This window comes from Drosophila subobscura, chromosome J, assembly GCF_008121235.1.
Source record: "Drosophila subobscura isolate 14011-0131.10 chromosome J, UCBerk_Dsub_1.0, whole genome shotgun sequence".
In the NCBI taxonomy this organism is placed as follows: Eukaryota; Metazoa; Arthropoda; class Insecta; order Diptera; family Drosophilidae; genus Drosophila; species Drosophila subobscura.
In genome coordinates this window covers 3,407,316-3,420,201 of record NC_048532.1, presented here as the reverse complement: position 1 = coordinate 3,420,201, position 12,886 = coordinate 3,407,316, and the positions used below count along the sequence as shown (strand labels likewise).

The 12,886-nt window shown below is 45.3% G+C and overlaps 2 protein-coding genes across 2 annotated transcripts in view; both read left to right on the top strand.

Moving 5' to 3' along the window:
• Window positions 1-161: 161 nt before the first annotated feature.
• Window positions 162-6,185, top strand: LOC117894045 (ras-GEF domain-containing family member 1B). The gene is made up of 5 exons (XM_034800896.1): window positions 162-959; window positions 2,875-4,344; window positions 4,429-4,572; window positions 4,656-4,858; window positions 4,927-6,185. Exons 2-5 carry the CDS (start codon window positions 2,953-2,955, stop codon window positions 5,213-5,215), a joined length of 2,028 nt encoding a protein of 675 aa, XP_034656787.1. The 5' UTR covers window positions 162-959; window positions 2,875-2,952; the 3' UTR covers window positions 5,216-6,185.
• Window positions 6,186-6,953: 768 nt separating this feature from the next.
• Window positions 6,954-12,886, top strand: part of LOC117892902 (calcium-transporting ATPase type 2C member 1) — a 41,979-nt gene continuing 36,046 nt past the window's right edge. Inside the window, exon 1 of the mRNA XM_034799201.1 lies at window positions 6,954-7,670. Within this exon, the coding sequence (XP_034655092.1) occupies window positions 7,326-7,670 (345 nt within the window). The 5' untranslated portion in view covers window positions 6,954-7,325. The remainder of the gene's footprint in view (window positions 7,671-12,886) is intronic.

The following is a 12,886-nucleotide window of genomic DNA, read 5'->3' as shown; positions in this document are numbered from 1 at the left end:
CACTCAAATTCGCGTTCAATTGTGGCAGAGAGGTGATGGAACTTTTTTTAAGTGGTCACAAAACAAGAACCGATGTTTACACCAAAACAAAAACAATCGATTAAATTGATGTTTGAATCGAATTATTCCCAGCTCTAACACGGTGTATATATAAAGTAAATAAAGTAAATAGAATAAAACAAAACGGTGTCTGCGCGTCGTAACGTAAGCGCATTTGTTATAAATGTAAATGCAATAAAAGCGAAAGGCAACAACGAAACCACACAATATGCCGCGGGGCAACGATTTGTATAAATTATTGAAAAGTGAACGGTGGCCAGCGTTATTACAAGACAAGTTTTATTGTTTTGTGTGTAAAGAAAATTCTGCGTAGCAAACAAACCGGTCGGCGCTCTTTAACACACACATATGCAAACAAAAACCCGTATGTGCTCGGGGAAAAAGCGCTATCAAAGTCGAGGAAACGCATTTCGTGTGACACAAAAAGCACTGAGACATTGAATTTATTGAAATATAGTATTTGCTTGCCATATCCATAATTTTTCTGTGCCAAGCAGACGGCGACGCAAAAGGCGGCCATATGCGACTGCTGCGGGGGTGAAGGTGCAAAGGTGGGGTGCTCTGAAAGCTGAAACTGAAATGTTTGCCGTTCGCGTATTGTAAATTGTTTTTGCAAACACAAACAAGCAGATAAAGGAATACAACCAACTCCCTTCTCCCTCTTTTGCTGGAATCGTGTGTTCCACTTTTGATAGGCAGAGAGCATCGCCGTCGCCACGAGCAGCGACGCGACGCACTGTCCTGATTTCCTCTGCCACCAGGAGGCAAGTGCAACCAGGACAAATTTCTTTCGTTCGGGCGGGGCGTGTGCTCTGTGGTGTGTGCGTGCGGTGTGCGGCGTGGATGGTTCAAGAGATTCTGGGCCAGGATAATTGCGAAATGCATGGGAGCTGCTCCAGGTAAGCAAATAAAACCGAGGTCCAATTAGACATTTCCCATTAACTGAGTACATCTGCATCTTGTCCTCCTTTCGTTCCCACACCCCTCTCGACTCGTGCGTTTCAAGTGGGAAATGGGAAAGCAGCAATGGACGGGACGGGTCGGGCCTCAGCCCCATTTATTGACTTGTCTCTCTCTCTCTCTCTCTATCTGTCCTTGTTCCTCTTGTTGACTTCTTTGCTGGCCTCTTGGCTTTTCCCCCTGCATTTCTACACGCGTCGGCCTTTGCCTTTCTTTCACGTCGTTGCACGGTGGTGCAGAATAAAATTACATTTGTTAAGTCTTTTTAAACGGACTAAAGTTACTTGTTCAGAAGTAGTCGTACATGATATTCATTATAACGAATTTACCATATGTACATACATAAATATGTACATATGTATGTATACCCATAAATCTGTACATCTAATGTTGAGATCAACCACTTAAAACTGTTGGAAGAGCATACTAAAAGGGTATACCAAAAATAAATTAGTCTTTTCTGAATTACCCATATGGTGTATGTTTATGTGTATATTGATCAGTTACTAATTAACTCCACTGTGCGCGCCGGCCTTTGCCTTTCACGTCTGTCATTGATGCTGCTTCTTCTTCTCTTCTCTTGCGTTTTGTATACAAATTATGGTGTTGTTGTTTTTGCTGTTGCTGTTCTTGTTTTTACAGTTGTTGTTGCATTTTGTTGTTTTAAGCTTTTATGGCAGTGCATTCCACTCATTTGTTGTAGTTGTATTCGTTGTTGTTTTATAAATGGGATAAATATAGACCTTAATATGCTTTTTGCTTACTTTGGTTGTTGTTTTTTTTGCCTACCGCATTTGAAAATTGATTACAATTTTCGTCTGCAGTTAATAATTTATACCCCCAGCCCCCCCTCCTGCTCCTGGTGGTGTTCTGTGAAGCATGCAATATCGCAAGAAAAGTGAAAATGCCCTTCCCTTTTTTACTTGTTGGTGGGTGGTTGGTGGAGCAAGACACCCCCATCTTCGGCAACTTATTCTCCTTTTGGCTCCTACCTTCCATTGGCGTCTTGGTAATTCAATTAACGTGTTTAGCATGCCTCTCGTTTCCTTTCCCTCCCCTACCCTTGCATCGCTCCACCCTTCCTCCACCCCGGCCAAAGAATATGTTGACCCATATTTATGGTATTTCTGTTTTGCTGTTAATTAATATTGGAAGTCTCATGTGTCGTTTAGTTCCGTCGAGGGTCGTTGCCTAGCTTCATTTAGTTTCGTTTATTTTCCGTTTCTCGTTGCTCGGTGGCCTGTGATAAGCCCCGCTCCCACCGCATCTCCCGCTCCACTTCGCTGCCGAATGATTTTCATCAGAAATGAACAGTTTAGTTTCCAGTTTATAGTTTCATTATCTTCCTGATACTATTAGTCTAGTGTCTGTGTATGAGTTGTGGGTTCTGAGCCAATCGGGAGGGGGAGAAGGACCATCCACTTTCTTCTCCCATTTGGCAATGTGGCTACCGTACGCTATGCTAAGTGATGTGGTGCCCCCATTCCAGCGATCAATAACGTTGACGTTGGGTCTTTTCTCTGAACTGCCATTCAATGGCACTTTTCTAGTTTTCCACTTTGCTTGCCGATTTTTCGCTTTGCTAAGCTCAAATCCGTGCTGCTTCAATGGTGCTTCAGTTGGTTGGGATAGCCAAGATCTGAGAGAGATCTCCTCACTTTGTTTGCCTTCGCAATCTCCCTCTTCACATCGCCTTCCCATACACATCTCCTCACAGACAGACTGGAAATTCGATTCATTAAGCTATTCCTTTGTTTGCTTTCCTTGTCTCTAATTGCTATTTCGTACGGCTTCTTGGAGCCACAGTTTGCCTCGATTAACACTCCGGTTACCGTCTTCTTTATGCCTTTTCAGCAGCAGCTCTCCCTTTGGCTCCCCAATGCGCGAGACTTAGATGCTCTAGCGGACGGATTGGGATTGGGAAGAGTCCAGATGTCGTCGAGCAACGGCGGCATAAATAGTGCCGCCACGAATGGCCGCAGTGGTAGCACCGGCAGTGCCAACATCAGCCTTAATATCAAGGCGCCTGCGGCTGGAGGAGCGGCAGCAGTTTCAACAAGCGCCACAACCACGTCAATTACACACAAAACACTGCCGGACCTGAAGACGCAGCGGAGCAACAGCGTCTGTCACAGCCAGGAGACCTACTCCGGCAACAGGAGAGTCGCACCCACGGAGAAGCCGCCAGAAAAGCCGCTCAGCTATGCCCCGGCCCAGAGTCGGGCCACGGGAAAGGAACCCAAGGAGGGCCACTTGGTATACTGTGAGGGAAAGCTCCACTCGGGCCCGTTGAAGTCGCTCATCACCCACATGGTACCCACCCACGAGTACTACCCGGACGAGAGCTTTGTCTTTGCCTTCCTGCTCAGTGCCAGGCTCTTTGTGCGGCCGCACGAGCTGTTGGCGCAGATTTCAACGACTTGGGAGCAGCAGCAGGGAGCAGGAGGCGGATGCGATGTAGTGGACGATGCCGGACAGGTGCTGTACCTCAGTATTAACTCTGCCTCGCCTCTGACCCAGAGAAAGGGAGGAGCAGCAGCGGCATCGGCGGCTACGAGTACGGAGCTGGAGCCAAAGCCGCAGCAGCGGACGAGTACACAGCGGTCGGCCCAGCACTGCATACGGCTGCTCTCGGAGTGGATCGAGATCTTCCCGTACGACTTCAGAGATGAGCGTCTGATGCAGCAGGTGCGCATCCTGGCCCGGAAATGCGTCTACATTGACAACTCGTTGGGCAAGCAGGTCTCTCGCATTCTACAGCTGCTCGTGTCCCGTCTGACGGCCCTGGAGCAGTACGAGGAGTTTCTGCTGACGCTCACCACAGAGGCCAGCGAGCGGGAGGTTGGGGCGGTGGCTGCTGGCCAAAGTCAACACCACCATAACCATCACCATCATCATTTGCATAATCCCTTTCAAACTTTTCTGGGCAGCTCGCACTCGCATGCCAATGGCGTGGGCGGTGGGGGCTCGGCCAGCGGAACATCCAACTCCTCCTACTCCATCGGCAACACCTCATCCTCCACATCCAACTCAAACTCGACCACCCCTCAGCCAGACGAAGTCTTTGGCATCATGGACATGTGTCCGAGCTGCGCCCACTTGGCCCACCAGTTGACGGCCATCGAACTGGAGCGTCTGTCGCACATTGGGCCAGAGGAGTTTGTCCAGGCGTTTGCCAAGGATTACCCCCAGCAGCAGGTCAAGGATGGAGCAGGCAGTGGAGGCAAGAGTTCATTGAACGATATGAAAAAGACGCGCAACCTGGAGTCGTATGTGCAGTGGTTTAATCGCCTCAGCTACTTGACGGCCAGCGAGATTGTCAAGGTGGGTAGCTGGCGGAAGCAAATCCCTCCCGGCCGAGCATATGTCATACGTGGTTTTGTTATTACGTCCATCCTTTGCTTGCAGTATCCGAAGAAGAAACAGCGTGTTCGCATCATCGAGTACTGGATCGAGACGGCCCGTGAGTGCTTCAACATTGGCAACTTCAACAGTCTGATGGCCATAATAGCAGGTCTAAATCTGGCGCCAATAGGCAGGCTCAAGAAGACAGTAAGTTTAAAGGGGATATAACTATTCGTATATGCAAATATATTTTACACTATAATTCTGCTTTGAACTCATCTCATAATTAGTGGTCGAAAGTGCAATCGGCCAAATTCTCAGTGCTGGAACATCAAATGGATCCAACATCAAACTTCAATAGCTATCGCTCGACGCTCAAAGCTGCTATGTGGCGCTCCGAGGGTGCCACAGAGGAACGCGAACGCATAATCATTCCATTCTTTAGTTTATTTGTTAAGGACTTGTACTTTTTAAACGAGGGCTGCTCCAATCGGTGAGTAAAATCATTAGCCACAAAGCAGGATAGATGATTGATCATTCTCTTCTTCTCGTCCCCCTTAGGCTGCCAAACAATCATATCAACTTTGAAAAGTGCTCCCAGTTGGCCAAACAGGTGACGGAGTTCAACGAGTGGAAGAAGGTGACCTGTCCCTTCGAGAAGCTTCCGAATGTCATTGCCTATCTGCAGCACAGCGCAGTACTCAATGAGAACACCCTCTCGATGGCCTCCTTCGAGTGTGAGCCTCCCGAGAACACAGAGGAGAAGGATCGCTACAAAACGGTGAAAGCCGAGACGAAACAACAACTTTTGCAGCAGTTGCAGGAGCAGCAGCAGCACCAGTCGCAGTAGTAGCCACTATTTAGAGGGGTAGACTAAGCTACGCTTAAGCGCTTGCCATGATTGTATCTTCTATTAGATGTGTAAGATTGGGGACAGTTTGTTAGCCTAAGTTGAATCGATGGAGTAACAGGAGCAGGTAGAAGTAAGACCCTCCCGACCCATCCGCAAGCCCTTCTTAGCCTCTCTTGGAGAAAGTAAAGCTTCTGAAGCTATGTATTAACCATTGTCTTGTCAACCCTCTCTCAATTGGATCCTCCTGAATTTGTAAGCACTGATGTCCCCTGATTTCCCCCAATCGAACAAACGAACGAACGCAAAGCATCTCCGAAATGTTGCCAGTAATTTAAATTATTTAACTATTAAGCAAATATTAGCAACGGCGAGTCGAATCGAACCGAAGCAAAGCGAATGTATGTACTTAAAGCATTTTACTGCTAACAACCAGCTAATGCAACTAGTTTAGTTTCTTAACAAGTAATATTTTTTGTTACACAAAACATTTTTGATGTCATAATTTATGTTCAAAACCATCTGACAAAGCGCACGAGTGCGCGATATTTGTAAGTGAACAGTATTTATATTTATATATACATACACAATTTTATAGCTAAATGAAATCTTTTTGGATATTCTATAACGATTATATCCGATTAGTATCTGACAGATTGGATGCTTTTGTCTCGAGGCTTTTTCATGCTTCAGGAAAATCTCTATTGCAAAGCATTCGCTGAGCAAAAACAGTTTCATATACTTAAGAACAACAAAAACAACAAAAACAACAAGAACAGAAAGTACACCTTGTGGTAGCTCCAAAAGATGCTTCTTATTTTAAGAATTTTATTTTAAACAAATTTGCATAATTAAGTGAAATTGTGGATGGTCATAGATGATATTAACTATAAAGGGTCTAAAAACAACATTATTGATTTAAAAACTGCTTTCGAATAAAGAAATGAACAACAACAATTCTCAAAACAAATTCGTCCGGGTTACTTATTCGCTTTCATCAAGTGAATGGTTTTTTTTTTTAATTTGAACATACCGCCATTTGTTTTTGACTGTTACGCACTATTACGCCACCTGGCGTATTTGGTTGCAAGTGCCACAAGTGCAGCGACACCGTTTATATGAATCGATACATATCGAATTTGAATCAAAATTACAAACAAAAGTTATCAGCTTGTCGTATATATTTATTTTGTATATTTCTAGTGCTGCCTTAATATATTTCCCGGACCGTCATAACCCTCACGTGGAATCTCTTTTAAAAGAGGTGAAGAAAACTTGTTGTTTATCTAGATAATTCTATTTAGCAATTAATCGAAGAAAGCGATGTCAAAAGGCAGAAGACAGCTGTCAAATTTAATTTTTTATCTCTAACAACATACAATTTTGGGAAAAAATTAATAACAAATTTTCTATTCCATAATCTGTTTAAAGTTCATTCGTGTTTCTTAAATTTTTGTTGTGAGTTTTTATCGAGAACAACAATAAAAATGCGTTTACCCTTGTTGTTAATATTAGGTAGGGTCATCCCTCTCTGAGACAATAATACATAAGTACATGTCATTAGTACTTGTGTCCTGCCTAAGAGGCCTTTGAGTGGTGCCTCACATTTATAGTTATACCATGCAAACTTCTTGCGTCGACGCAAGACGCAAAGAGCGGACAATTTGTTACGTAGCCAAAAAGTAGACTGGTGGCCAAACCTAATAAAGTTATACCATGCATGCGCAGAAAACGAACGGTTCTTCGCCGCCAATTCAGCTGTTATTGGATTCGCGGAAGTCTCGGACCGGATGAAATATTGAACTCCAATCAAGAGCACTGGCAGATCAAATCGGAATATAGTGCCGGAAGGTGGGCAGGAAGGATTCTCCAGTGACAATTTGCGCGTCTCCGTGTGGTAGAATCGCCTTCAAATCGCGACATTCGCGGGGAAAAAACCTGTTGTTGTTGCAGCGCTTTCGATTAGTGTTCTAGCGGTAAATTTTAGGCGGAAAAATCGATTGTTCTCATTTCATTGTTTTTGTTTTGGTTGACGGCTTCGTTACGCGATTCCTGCATTCCCCCCGCTCGGCCACCGACACGGCCACATGACTCATGCACGGCTGCAACAATGAAAAGCCACAATAAGTACGCCAAGTTGCCCCAAGACCTCGATTTGAGTTTCCAAAGCGATCTGGACCTGCTACCGGACACAGCGGCAGACATCGATCTCGACATAGATGTGGACGTGGATGCCCTCAACCTGAGTTCGCCCGCCGCTCTGGACCTCCTCGACGACGAGGACGACGAGATTGTGATTGCCACTAGTGGCGGTGGCAGCGGCGCCGGTAGCGGTGGTGGCAAGGGTGGCCTGCGTCTAGCACCAAAAGCCAAGCAGCGCAAAAACCCCTTGGAAGAGCAAAACTTCCACAGCAAGAACAAAATCTGCGGTCTTGGCAGCGACAGTGTTATCGAGGTGAGTCAGAAAAGTCGGTAGAATTGCATTTGTTATCAGAGCTCACAGTTTTCTCCGGTACGCTCCGTTCGCCCCCATACAAGTCGCACCATGACAGAGCTCATGCCAGAGTGCAACTTGTGGCTGATTCACCCTTGTCTGGGGCCCAGACGCATTCCTTTTTCCCGAATATACTCTGGCGCAATCTGAAAAATGCGACCCACAACGGGAACAGCAATGAACATGCCACACAACAAAGGAAAACAAAGCAACATAGCATTCTTTCTATGTTCTAAGCAGAGGGGTCCGAAGACTTAGATACCCTTACCGCTCAAATGAAAATTTATATAATTATGTGATTGAAAAGGTTGCGTATCAGGATGTGGGACTTATGGGACCAATGAATATATGTAGTTTATAGCTACAGACATATGTAAGTAGGTCTATTCGTAGGAATCGTAGGAATAACCTACGTACATATGTACATACATATGTACATATGTATGTACATATATCATTACAGCCACAGGAGCGAGAAGAAAACATACATTTTTAGAGAAGTTTTCAAAAAAAATATTTAATAATTATAATTGATTATAGTTGCATATAGTTTTTCTTGTATTGGTAAGCCTTCAAATTTGTGTTTTTAGGATGTTGTGGGCCGAAGGTCGCGTTAGTAATTTGGGAATAATAGTATCTTAAGTCTTACCTGCTATACGCTATGAGGCATTGCTCCACTTTCTCTGCGTTGCAAACCTTTGGTAAAAATACAAATACTTTCTACAAGGTTATGCTTGTAACAAAGCGAAATTCCTACAAAAACAAAACAGTCTTGGCGCGGTGGGGCGGTGAATAGAAGCAGATTCAGAAAAAAATCGATAAGCAACAAAGAAATATCTTTCCGTTTTCTGACTCAGCCCTGCCCTCTCCGTCCCCACCACCTGCCCCAAAGGTTTTTCCCAAACAAATCCCTGTTAACTTTTAATCGCAGACCGAGTGGGAGGGGGAACTGTGGGAAATGACACCGAGTAAGTAATTCAAAATGTCACGCAATTGTAGAAGCCAGAAGGAAAGCCAAGAAAATTGCTGGTCGTAGTGGGTGGACAGATTTAGCCAACGAAAATGTCCGTGATGTTAATGCGGTCCGATATTAATGGAATTTGTGTTGACAAAGTCGAGTCATCGTTACCGCTAGGTGCCGTAATGATGTCTGTCCTCCCAGAATGTTCGCAGGGCCGCAGATGAAGATAAGCTGTCTTTTCTCACTTCTAGTCGTTTCTTTTAATACCCGGTACTCGAAGAGTATTTATGCACAAAAGTGGATGTATGTAACGCACAGAAGTAGCCGAGTCGATATAGCCATGTCTGTCGGAGTGGGGCGAGCGTAAAGAGTGCTTAGGTACAGAAGTACTACTGAGTAGCGGGTATAAAAGTTGTGACGCGTAAAAAGCGTCTCACACGCCCCTCCTCGTTTTTCTTCGACCAAGCCATCAATTTTCCTTGCTTTGGATTATCTTTCAAGTGGCTAAAGCGGCGATCCGAACGTTCTAGATAGGGCACGCGCAATCCCCCGGAAAATCAATCAAAAAATCTATAATTTCCGCCCAGCCAGAACTCGTTACGAGTTGTATGCGAGTATAAATAAATAATTCAGTTCATTTGATGGAAAGTATAGGGTCCGTACCTCCTGTACCCACTCCCCCACACCGAAAGCTAGACGCGTGCCCCAATCGATAATGCGTCAGACCCGTGTCAATCATAACGTTGCGTGTCCCACACTCCCACCCCTCCTTCCTGCCACTACCGTTAATTGTGTCACCAGCTCCCTCTAGCGGCTGCACTGGACAGTCATATTGCGTGCCATTTTGCGTCCAGTTCCAGTTCCCTTGCCCCCAATCAGCTCCAGCGATTGAATTGTTGTACTTACTTCTGCCCGACCCTTCGGTGCGGTTTGCCGACGGAAAAGCTTTGACAAGCTTGTCAATCTCATTGGAGCTTCTGAATATGCTGCGTATGTGGTAGCGATGAAAAAGTAACATTTGGTGGGTTGTGTAGTGCCTCGACTGGTGCGATACCCCGTAGTGGGCAGAAATAGGCATAATGGAAACAAAACAGGGTCCATTCCGCCCCTGCGGTATGGTATGATTGCAAGGTATTCTGAGTAACAGAACCACATCCACAACCAGGGGATTACACGCATGCCATCTCTCTCATCCGGCCTTTGCAATTAGCTGCTGTAATGCGCATACCCTTTGCAGAGTGTATTACGCTTTTAGATAAGTAAATGTAGCGGAGCAGCAGAACTAACATACCGAAACTACTTTTAAACGGATATCCTCCAATCTTGAAGATAGTTTAAGCTGTAGCTGATTTGATTTTTGCATATTTAATTGAGCGAAAAATCCGCAAAGGTATCTAGAGTTTCGGGTTTCGAAGAGTATAATTCTTTCTAGTTTATTCTTTCATAAAGCTTATTCCGAAAACTGTTTCGACCATGGCTCCACAATCCGCCTAACGCCCTTCCGGCGGTTACTGACAGCGTTGATGGTTCCCTCGTTCCCAATAAATAGACCTGGACTATAATTAGGAGTAATGGAAAAAGGCTTTAATGGCAGTATAATTAGGTATAAATAGGCCGACTAGCGGTAAGTGTCCCTGCCGCTCCGACATGGGACAACATGGGACTATTCGGGACCATGATGGCTGAAAATAATTGAGTAAATATTTAAAAAATTCGCCAAACTTGATTGATTTGCATGACTTTCCAGCAGCTATGGCTAGAGAAACCACAAAGAGGATTCGCGCACTCCAAATGTCAGAATGCAACTGATGAATAAATGGAACAATTCTCATCTCTCCGATTAGAGCCTGATGAAGCGGTTATCACTGGGGAACACCAACATATCGTTTCAAGTCTGAAAAGAGTCTGGCAGTGAAAAGTTTCCTCTCACCCAGACTGAATCTCAATTCAATGGAAATCAAAGCAACGCAATTTCAACCGGGTCGGGGGCGACTCTTGACCTGGTCACTAGTGTCCGTCGTATCAGTCGATTCAGGCTGGCGATTACCCAGTGCTCTCAGCTCAGTGCTCCAGTTCTCCTTCTGGCCCACTCGGATGCGTCTCCATTCAAAAAGTCTTGTACATACAGTCAGTCTTTCAGGGCACTTTGGCCCGGTTCGTTTGGGGGTCTCTCCTCTCACCTTTCGTAACCAATTAATGTACATATGCGTGTGTTGGTGTGTGTGCAAGTGCACCTCATTACGAGTACGACCTGCTCGCAATCTAACCTACATTTGTGGCAACGAGTCGTCGCTGTAGCTGCAGTTGCACGCAGTTGCATACACCATGTGGTACGTGCTAAGCTTCATTTTGGGGCCAAGTCGTTTGCTGTTGTTTTATTTTCGCTGTGGCGTCTGTTTATTTTCAGTATACGGGCACACAATGGCACAGCAACGAAGGCGCAAAGCGATGGGCGGTGGATGGAGGACGCAGGACGTGTCTGGTCCTTTGTGGCACTGGATAGGCGTTTGGTTGTTGGGGCGCGCCGTCACTCTGTTGCATGCCTCTCTTCTTTGTGGCGCTGGCTTTTCGCTATTGTTGCTTTTGTGACATGCAAATTTATGCATAAAGTGCAGTTGCACAAAATGAATTTATCATCCTGCCCGCTTACATGGCCCTCTCTCATTTACCATCTAGAATCGGGCTGTCTGAGATATGCCGGGCTGGGAAGGGCAGGGCAGTGATAGCGGCAGGACAGAAAAGTGACGGGCGGCATTTAAGAGCATTTATTATAATCATAAACTACAAAACTGCATTATTATGCATTGTCGTTGGGAGATGCTCCATGGTCTGCAGCTGCAGCTGGAGCGGAAGTTGGCTTCGCCCAGCTCCTCTTCCAGCTCTGCTCTACATTTCCACAACTTCCATAATTTGAATGGAGCGACAATGGGCCAAAGTTTTGGCACACAACTCGACAAGATTTCCAGATCCTATGGATCATGTTTCCATCGATGGGGTGGCTTCAGTATCTCTGGATGGTTGGATATCTCGGCTGCGTCGCTCTGTTCGAGCACGGTCCGTGCCGCATAATTAGAAAGTTAAAAACTTGTTTTTGTGCTGCATTCCGCATTTACTTGGACAAATATAATTTGCACTTTTAATTAGCCGTAAAAGAGCGAGAAAGTGGCAGGGAATAAGGGGTGCAGGCTGCATGCAGTGTGTGGCAGCTGCGGGCGGTGACTCTCAACTTTCTCCTGTACATCCTCGTAATTTTATGCTCTGCCACAACTGCTTCGTGTGTTGCAATTGTTGTCATAAATGCTGGCGCTAAAATTTGCATTTTATTCGTGGCTTACAATAATGTCTCCCCCGCCACCTCATTGCCATTCTACTGTAATGCCCCGTAAACCTGACATCAAAATGCTTTTAGGTGCTTTCCCCCTTTTCCGTGTTTTCGGTTACGGTGTGGGACTGGCGCACCCGCAACTCCACAGAACAGTCAGAAAACGGACTAACCAATGTCGGAATATTATGCTTATTGCCATTCGGACTCGGATTTCAGACTTTTACTCTTGCTATTTTTGTATTTTATTTCATAATCGCATCTCATTCTGCCCCAGAGGCAGCAACTTCATATTTCGCTCTGATCTCTGGCATATTCTCGGACACATCATCTGATTGGAGGCGCACAGGTTTCAACTTTAAACTTCACTTTTAACTTAAAAAGCTCACATTTTTTGTTAGACTATACCGCAAAAATGTTTTATCAGCCACAAACTTTACAAATTGAATTAATTGCGTGCAAAATGCCGAAAATATAAAAGTGTAGAGAGCATAAAGCCACTAACTGTCGGTTGGACATCCTTCCTTTCCCTTAGCCTCTTCCCTTTGCGGCCATCCTTTGAAAAGTTGTAGAAAAATAGCTGCCAGAAGGGTCTGCGGGAAAACGATTTTTGAGGCAAATAATAACGAATGAAAGCTGCAGAGCGGAACGGGCAGAGACCCCGATTTCGAGAGGAGTATTAGCATAACAACAGGAGCGGAAACAGAACCTGAAACTGAACTGAAACCAAAGTTGAGCTCTAGATAATTTCATATCCGCATAAATATATTTTAAACGATGCCGTCTTGGTGCAAGACTCGCTGAGGATTATGTCTCCCAGCCTAGGAGCCAAGGAGTCGAGGACTGAGAGACTGGGACCAATCGTAGACAACACAAACAACAGGAAGTGGGTTC